Genomic DNA, 9,752 nt, shown 5'->3' with positions numbered 1-9,752 from the left:
ATAATAATAATAATAATAATAATAATAATAATAATAATAATAATAATAATAATAATAATAATAATAATAATAATAATAATAATAATAATAATAATAATAATAATAATAATAAAAGGTGGTGGGCTGGCAGAATCATTAGCACGCCGGGTGAAATATCCTGCGGCATTTCATCTGGCTGCATGTTCTGGATCCAAATTCTGCAGAGGTCGACTTTGCCTTTCATCCTTTCGGGGTCGATCAATTAAGTACCAGTGAAACACTGGGGTCGACATAATCGACTAATCCCCACCCCACAAATTTGTGCCTCCAGTAGAAAGGGTTATTATTATCATTATTATTATTATTATAAGGCATAATCGTTAGCACACCGGGCGAAATGCTTAGCGGCATTTCACCTGCCCTTACGCTCTGAGTTCAAATTACACCGAGATCGGCTTTGCCTTTCATCCTTTCGGGGTCAATAAAATAAGTGCCAGTTGAGTATCGGGGTCGATGTAATCGACTAGCCCCGTCCGCTAAATTTCAGGCCTACAGTAGAAAAGATTATTATTATAATTATAAGGCGGTGAGCTGGCAGAATCGTTAGCACGCCGGGCAAAATGCTTAGTGGCAATTCGCCCGTCTTTACGCTCTGAGTTCAAATAACACAGAGATCGACTTTGCCTTTCATCCTTTCTATTGTAGGCCTGAAATTTGGCGGAGGGGTTAGTCGATTACATCGACCCCCGATACTCAACTGGTACTTATTTTATCGACCCCGAAAGGCGGCGAGCTGGCAGAATCGTTAGAGCGCCGGGCAAAATGCTTAATGGCAATTCGTCCGTCTTTACATTCTGAGTTCAAATTCCGTCGAGGTTGACTTTATCTTTCATCTTTTCGGGGTCGATAAAATAAGTGCCAGCTAAGTATTAGGATCGATGAAATAAATTTGCCACCTCCCCTAAATCTCAAACCTTGTGCCAAAATTTGAACCATTATTATTGTTGTTGTTATCATTATTTGGGTGGTGGGTTGGCTGAATTTTTAGAGCATCGATAAAATACCTTGTGATATTTAGTAACGGTCTTTTGCGTTCTGAGCTCAAATCTCAGCGAGATCAACTTGCTAAAATAAAATAAGTCAAATACAGGATTGAATGTTTTTAATCGATTAAACACATTAAAATGCCAGGCCTTTTTGCCTACCTTAAAAATGATATTTAAGGGAGGTAAATTGGCAGAATAGTTAGAGCATTGAACACAATGCCTTCAGGTATTTGATCTGAGTTTTTTTACCTCCTGGGTTCAGATGCCGCAAACATCTGTTTCCAGGCCGCTTTGTTTAATAGTTCCTTCATTTCTTTGATATATATGCATTACCATCTTTGATAATTACATTACCTCCAAATACTTCGATTACGAGGCGCTTGCTTTCCAAGCATAGTCTTGATAACAATGTCTGATCCATTAGCCTTGCTCTCCTGGTTAACTCTGCTCTGTTTTTTGTTTTTGTTTTTTTTTTTTCGTTGCTGTTTAATTATGATAGCTTAGCATGTAACGTAACTAAGTCCCAAGTCCATTATACCAGTACATGTATTCTCTCTTGAATAAGACTGAGCAGCCAGAGTGAATGCGATTAATAGTTTCTTCTGCAACCTCCACATACTGTACTGTTACTTAACGTATTCAGCTTCATTACATTCTTGTGGTGGTTCTTGGTGACAAGCCTATTATCCCGTACCTCAATTAAACATCTTCCATAGGGGGTACAGGCAAGGCTGTGTAGCAAGAAGTTTGCTTCTCAACTACATGGTTCCGGGTTCAGTCCAACTGCATGGCACCTTAGGCAAGTATCTTCTACTATTACCTCGTACTAACCGAAACCTTGTAAGTGAATTTGGTAGATGGAAACTAAAAGAAGCCCGTCGTATATGTATGTGTGTATTTATCCCCACCACCGCTTGACAACGGGTGATGGAGTGTTTATGTCCCCGTAATCAGTAAAAGAGACCGATAGAATAAATACCAGGCTTTAAAAACGATATAAGTATTGGGATGAATTCATTCAACTAAAAATTTGTCAAGGCGCTGCCCTAACATGGCCGCAGTCTAATGATTGAAACTAGTAAAAGATCGAAGATAAAAGATCCCACCTTTGAGTCCCGCAGTTCTCAGCCAGTGAATTCCAGAGATAATAGACTACAATATTATAAACTTTTGGGGTTTATCTTTGTATCAAATGTTATGGCAACATGATTCCTAAAATTTTCAGAATCAAAGAAGAATAAACGATTCAACAGTCTTAACCAAACGGAACATCATAACCGAACATAAATTAAGTTAAAATAACAAACAAACGCGTTGGGCAGAAACGAACTGGACTTGAAGTTTATAAAAGCCTTCTTTATCGTCAAACTAAAGACGTCACGTGACTGATTTACCAAATTTGAGGGAAAATCGATCCGGAGATTTGTTCTTAAATGAAGATCATATTGATTTGAAATTTTGGGACAAGGCCTGCAATTTCAGAGGAGTGGGTAAGTCAATGACATTAACCCCACGCCCCGCTACTCAAATGGTACTTATTTATCGACCCCCGATAGGATGAAAGGCAAAGTCGAAATCGGCAGCATTTGAATTTATAACGTGAAAACGGTCGAAATGTCGCTAAACATTTCGTCCGGCGTGTTAACAATTCTGCCAGCTAATTTAAACTAAACCTGTCATATAATCGACTTCACCAAATTTGAGGAAAAACCGATCTCGAGATTTGTCCTTCAATGAAAATAATATTCTTTTCTACTCGAGGCACAAGGCTCGAAATTTTGGGGGAGGTGGCCAGTCGATTAGATCGACCCCAGTATGCAACTGGTACTTAATTTATCGACCTCGAAAGGATGAAAGGCAAAGTCGACCTCGGCGGAGTTTGAACTCAGAACGTAATGACAGACAAAACACTGTTAAGCATTTCGCCCTCAATGAAAATATTATCAGACATATTTGGCTGATTAAAACAGTAACAACCAAATTAATTTAACCGAATGGGAAAAAAAAAATTAAACACAATAATGATGTACAATCGTTTGCGCTACATAATACATCTCACATGAACCAAAGCTGAATAGAACACAACATATCTTTGAACCTATCAGAGATTAAATAAACTGTAAGGGGAAAATGGAAAACACCAATCTGACTCTACCAAATAATGGTTTCAAACTTTGGTATAAAACCAGCAATTTCGAGGGAGAGGTAAATCGATTACATCAACTCCAGTGTTTCACTGGTAATTATTTTATCGACCTCGTTAAGACGAAAGGCAAAGTCGACCCCGGTGGCATTTGAACTCAGAATGTAAAGACGGACGAAATGTCGTTAAACCTTTTGCCTGGCGTCCTAACGATTCTGCCAGCTCGCCGCGTAACTACCAAGAAATAATAATAGGAAATGGTGATTTCTACTGGAATAAATAAATAAATAAATAAGTAAATAAATAAATAAATAAAGTAACTTAATATACATAGTAAATGTAATAAAACAGAATTTATACATATTAAATGCATACTTCAAACTAGTAAAATATAGTGCATAATTTTAAAAGGCAGATCCCAAGTCAGACGATTAACCATGCAACTGAAATTATTACAAAGCAAATAAATAACGAAATAACGATCGTTAAGCAAATATAGTACGTGACATCGGTTGTAGCAATCAAAATAGGATAAGCAATACTCATAATAAGAACGCAAAAATGTTGCCGCTCAAAAAAGTTTAACCCTTTTAATACCAATTCGACTGAAACCACTTCTGTCTCTGTAGTACAAATGTCTCGTTTTCAAAAGCTCTGAATTAAAATCTTCCACCAAACCTTAGTCACAATTTATGTTCCTAACACTAGCTGAATGATAACTAAGTTATTTTACTAAATTCTTTGTTATATTTAAAAATAGAAAGAAACACGGAGCATCTCAACAGAAATATGGTAACAAAAGGGTTAAAGTCGTAAAAGAAACCATAACTCAACAGATGGAAGTTGAAGAACACAGAGGTTTGAGAAACAAATTAAGCAATTTAAACATAAAGCGTTTCTAGTAGTCAAACTAAAACCCTTTACAGGGAATTCAAATAGAATGAATCTAACCCTAGAGCAAGAGAAGATTTAAATCATGTGAAACTACGAAAGATTGAAATGCCTTATAAAGAAAGCCCTCGAGAGAGAAGTAGAAACCATCAAGACTGGATAAACTTTGAAATTTCTACATAGGGAAATATGGCCAAATGCTTTAATAATGTAATATAGAGCCCATCCTAGCGCAAAGAAAAGAAAAAGATTGGCTGACGCAATAAAAGCCAATCCTTTTACCAAAAACCTCAGAGACGAATGAATAGTCGTAAAACTAAATGGGTGCCAATTACATGTTTTTCTAACTTCCTCAGAATCCTTACATAGACGGCATTAAGTAAGAAGATATATCAACAAACTTCCATATGAAGTGTTGCAGAAAAGACTTATAAGCCTGTAATGATAAACAGGGTTATCTTAGAATATATGCAAAAACAAAAGAATGTGTATACTTCCCGGATACACCAGAAAGACAAAAAAACTATGAAAATGTACTGCATTCATAGATCCTTACGTCAATTGAAAGTAGCAAACCAAAATATAAAAGAAATATTGTAATAGATCATAAGGAAGGTCTCCTACAACATGACAAAGTTCCTATAAAAATGGCAATATTTCCGGGTTTGTTTTAACCCCTTTTCTTTTGTCAGCCTATTTTTCTATTAAGTTCAAATCTAAACTGTGTAGGGAATAACCAAAAGCTGGGAGAAACAATGATCAGGTTCTTGCTTACGTGTGCGTGTGTATCACCGAAGGTGAATAGGTTCAGCATGTTTGTGTGGATAAACTAATCCAAAAGGAGTGAATCTCATAAAATAGGATGATCCTAAAAAGCGAACGCAATTCGCAAAATAAAACGGAAGCATCTGATAGCTTAAGAATCCAGCAAAAAGATAAATCTTACAGCTTTGGTGTAGTAAACAAGAATATAAAAACAAGAAGAAACCTCCTATTATTTGAGATGGAATAGTCAATTACAATTTGAGTACATACACACCTCTAATAAAAATACAGCATTTTTCTGCTACAAGATAATACTAACATTGCAAAAACAAAAGTGACATCTACAGTGAAACACAGAAATCATTAAAATGGTTCTTTGCCGATTTATTTGTCAAAAACCACAAGCACTAAATACGCATAAATTCTAGAAAAGGGAGAGAAACAGCAAATGAGTTAAAGAATTAAAAGACGAAAGAAATTGAAAAAATGAATACCGCAGGAGTTTGATACAACACCCAGCCGACTAAAGGGCAAGAAAAGGGAAGTGATTGGTAATTATATATGCAGATTAACATCGCCAAACTAGATATTGCCAGAGATGTATTCAGAAACAGAATACCAAGCTTGAATGCCTCTATGTGACAAAACCGGTGAGGGCATCAGACACTTACTAGCTGGATTCCTTGCACTGTACACGTCAGAATGTATCAGAACACATGACATGATTGCTACATACGTTCTTTGGAAGATATACAAGGAAATGGAAGTCACCAGCCGTTGGATGAAAATTATATAAAAGTGTCACAGAGATTATGGGGAGGAAAGGAAAATTGCCTGGGATATGCAAATACGTAGAACAAAGAAATAAGAGCAAACCAACCAAACATCATTAAAGACAACAGAGCCGCATCATGTGTTACTAATTGATGAGGGCAGTCCAAATGACAAAACATTTCGGTGAAAGAATTTGAAAAACTTGCTAATTATAAAGACCTGGATATTTCAATAGTGGTAATACTCATAGAAGCGGCGTTAGGAATTGCGAACCACAGAAATATCTACCGCAAATGAAGTTCAGAAAATATCTCTCGCGGAAATTGCTCGTACTTTTCAGAAAACATTAACCATACAGTTAAAAAAAAAAAAAGAAGGGACAAATCTACTGGTTTTTAAGGATTCAGCGTTGTATATGTGCATCTTTAACAGGGTATTAATAGTGACAATGTTATATATATGCATGACAGAATATATACTGCCATTCTCCTTCAAAAAGTTGCTAAACACAACGAAAAGTCACACAAATATTCTTCAGAAATAAGCTATCCACGTACAAATCTTTGAAGACTGTAAATTCACGGAGAAATGTTTGAAAATATGTCTCAATATAAAAATCAGGAAGTATATCTGAATATAACGTTCTGTAAATAATAGCCAGATAGAGGGACGTAGAACTAATTTCAAGAAATTAAAACGTTCTAATATATATATATATATATATATATATATATAAAATTAGTAGTTAATAGATCTTATGATATCTTCCGTCCTCCGTCTCTCTCATTAATTACATTTATTGAACTGGAGGTAATGGTAACCAGAATTTCTTAGATAGTGACTACTTTGAGAATGATTTATAAATTCCAGGTAAATATATATAAATCAAAATTCCGGTATGTAAACATATACGGGAAATAAAGAAAATGGCAGTACTGCACCCATGCGCTTTTTACGTAAACACAGCCAATGCAATAGAAAATGCAAAACCAGAACAAAACTTTGCATGTATTCAAAGCAGAGAAAGCAGCTCTTGTTTAAGCACATTTCGAAAATAAAACTGTTGACAAATATAATAAACTCAACAGAGTAGATAAGTAAGTGAAAACAAAAACCAATAATGTCTTTAAAAAAAAAACTCTGAAATAAAGGCAGAAAAGCAATGAACGTCTTGTCACACAAAACTACGAAAGCTGAATAATGAAATAAAAGGATAACATCTACTGTTAAATATGTAGTGTTAAAGAAACGACTGGCAACGTCATTTGTGGTTGTCTAGACATTGTAGTGTCAGAATATATATGCATTTACATGACACGATTGGTAGATATATGTATTGGCAATATGCCGACCTTTCGACATGAAAACTGAGAGGAAATTATATAAGTGTGTGTGTGTGTACCAAATTTAGTATGCAATAAACGACCTGGCTTCGACAATCTGGGTCATGTATATCCGAACTGAGGAAATCAAAATAAACCTCACAGTTATTATCATCAAAGCCACAAATGAAAATGTATTTCTTCAAATAAACATCTTGATTCCTAATTACAAAAATCCTAGCTTAAAAAAAAAATATAAAAATCGTGAAGTAGATCTGAAAGATTTCAAAATGTGAATATAGAATTAAATCCAGAACCAATAATAATGGAAGGGTTGAGAGGGATCCTCCGGTCAGATTGCCTGACTACTACCAACATTTACAGAGATTCTTACGCAATAAACAGGTGTGGTCGCCTTTACTCAGGTACGTGTTTCCATAGCTCCTCCCTTTGACGTAACTGCAGTCATGGGTCAAGCGTCGATCACGACAGGCTGTCTGCTATCAGGAACGCTGCCAAGCACTGACAATTCTCTACCGTTCGGCAATACGGTCTGCGAAACGACATCTCTTGAATTCTAAAAGAAGGGTAATGGTGTTTCTGCTGGAGCATACACGGAAAGCTACGAAAGCATGGAATGAATGAACACGGCTGATTTGTAAAGTGATGTGGCACAGCTGTTGACATTTAGGAGGAACCGAATATCAATTGAGTTTATTGTGATGAGTGGAGGCGCGTGGCTTAGTGGTCAGGGTGTCAGCACCATGATCGTAAGATTGTGGTTTCGATTCCTGGACCAGGCGACGCATTGTGTTCTTGAGCAAAACACTTCATTTCACATTGCTGCAGTCCACTCAGCTGGCAAAAATGAGTCACGCTGCGATGGACTGGCGTCCCGTCCAGCTGGGGAACACATACGCCATTGAAACCGGGAAACCGGGCCCATGAGTCTAGCTAGGCTTTAAAAGGAGCATTTATTTTTTATTTATTATAATGATCCTCAGCGAAAGGGGTAATATGCTGGAGAAGGTGGAAAGAACTGACACAAGAATTTTCGTCTTCCAGTAAAGCCTCATCAGCTTCAAGTACCCCTGGAAAGGAAAGGTAAGGGCGCGGAAGGAAGTCCGCCAATAAATTCACTGTATGGTGGGTAGGAATGGCAAGTATAGCTTGGTTGACACAAGTCTCTTCTGTTATGTGACTGTAAGACTAGAAGGGGGCTTGGGTTTTGATAGTCAAAGCTGAGAGAGGAGGCTTAGTTTTTGGTAGTCAAAGCAAAGGTTTATGACTTCGTACATACGAATTATTCTATGCCACCTTTTATTTTGCTTGTTTTCAGTTGTTTCCCATCAAGTTTACATCGTTTTGTCATTTACCTTTGTAGTCTCTTCGTCCATCGACCTTGTCTATTATAAGAAGAATAATTGTTATTGATATTATTATACTTACCGGTAATAGACTCTTCCAGTTCTCGAAGTATCAACATCGGCTAGGAAAGGTGCGATCATTTTAAATCCAGTTGGTATAATTAACATAGACTGGTAATTCGGCAGCTCCGTTTCAAATGTCAGGTGACCATTATTGTTCACCTGTAATTAAAGATATGCACATTACACATGTATGAGTGTGTGTATATGTATTTATATTATGTGTATGCGAATGTATACAATCTCGTCTGGTTTTATAAACAAAACTACATTTTCACTGTCATTCCGTAATTTAAGACGGATATGGTACTATTTCAGGAATATTCGGCTGCTATATTTAGCAGAATGTGGGCCCGCACAGAGGTCTTTTTTCGTTGGAAGGCTAAACTACGTGGAACACAACAGTAGCAGCCGCACATCGAACTGTACAAGATTACGCGCACACACACACACACGTATGTATTTATGTGCGTATGTATATAGTGAGAGAGAGAGAGAGAAACAAACATTGATGCATACATCATACGGACATGCTCCAAGCTCTGGTCCACAGGTGTGGCGCCTCCTATCTCTATCTTTTCTATCATTACTATAATAGTCATTGTTTCTCAGAATTAACTGGGATCGTGCCACTTTTACTCAGGCATTCCCAAACCACTCGCTTCCTTGCTCTCTTTAACCTTCTTTTGTCCAACCCCACCCCACTCCCAGGTACTGCACCAATCACAACGTCCAGTCCTTCTCCACGTGATGTCGACCCTTGTTCATATGCTTCCTTGTTCATATCCTTCCTTGTTCATATCCTTCCTACAGATGTTAACTTACCAGGGTTCGAGAGCAACGTTGATGGCTTCACTCTCCCCTGTCCGGAACGGCAGGTAAAGATTAAGGACACTGCTCAGGCCGAACAAGTACATACACTCATACATATACGCACACACACACACATAGATATACATTTACATATAACGATTACGTTATACAAAAATAGGCGCAGTGTTGCTGTGTGGTTAAGACGCTTACTCCCCGACTATGTAATCTTGAGTTCAGTCCCACTACTCGGCACCGAGGGAAAATGTCTTCTATTTCAGGATTTGATTGATGAAAACTGAAAGAAGCCTGTTGTGTGTATATATATATATAGTTTTTTATTCTTTTATTTGTTTCAGTCATTTGACTGCGGCCATGCTGGAGCACTGCCTTAAAGGGTTTTAGTCAAAGAAATCGACCCCAGGACTTATTCTTTGTAAGCCTGGTACTTATTCTATCGGTCTCTTTTGCCGCACTAAGTTACGGAGACATAAACACACCGGCATCGGTTGTCAAGCGACGGCCGGGGGTGGGGGGCAAACACGGACATATATATATATATATATATATATCCTTCCTCCATTTCTAACAAAAC

General features: G+C 37.2%; 1 protein-coding gene across 3 annotated transcripts in view; it reads right to left on the bottom strand.

Annotated features, from left to right (window-relative positions):
• LOC106884151 (nidogen-1-like) overlaps window positions 1–9,752 on the bottom strand; it is a 217,012-nt gene that overhangs the window by 175,862 nt on the left and 31,398 nt on the right. For all 3 annotated transcript variants that reach the window (XM_052973775.1, XM_052973777.1, XM_052973778.1), the window contains exon 2: window positions 8,370–8,509. In XM_052973775.1, the coding sequence (XP_052829735.1) occupies window positions 8,370–8,509 (140 nt within the window). The remainder of the gene's footprint in view (window positions 1–8,369; window positions 8,510–9,752) is intronic.

Source organism: Octopus bimaculoides, chromosome 16, assembly GCF_001194135.2.
Source record: "Octopus bimaculoides isolate UCB-OBI-ISO-001 chromosome 16, ASM119413v2, whole genome shotgun sequence".
In the NCBI taxonomy this organism is placed as follows: Eukaryota; Metazoa; Mollusca; class Cephalopoda; order Octopoda; family Octopodidae; genus Octopus; species Octopus bimaculoides.
This window is presented reverse-complemented; position numbering and strand designations above follow the sequence as displayed.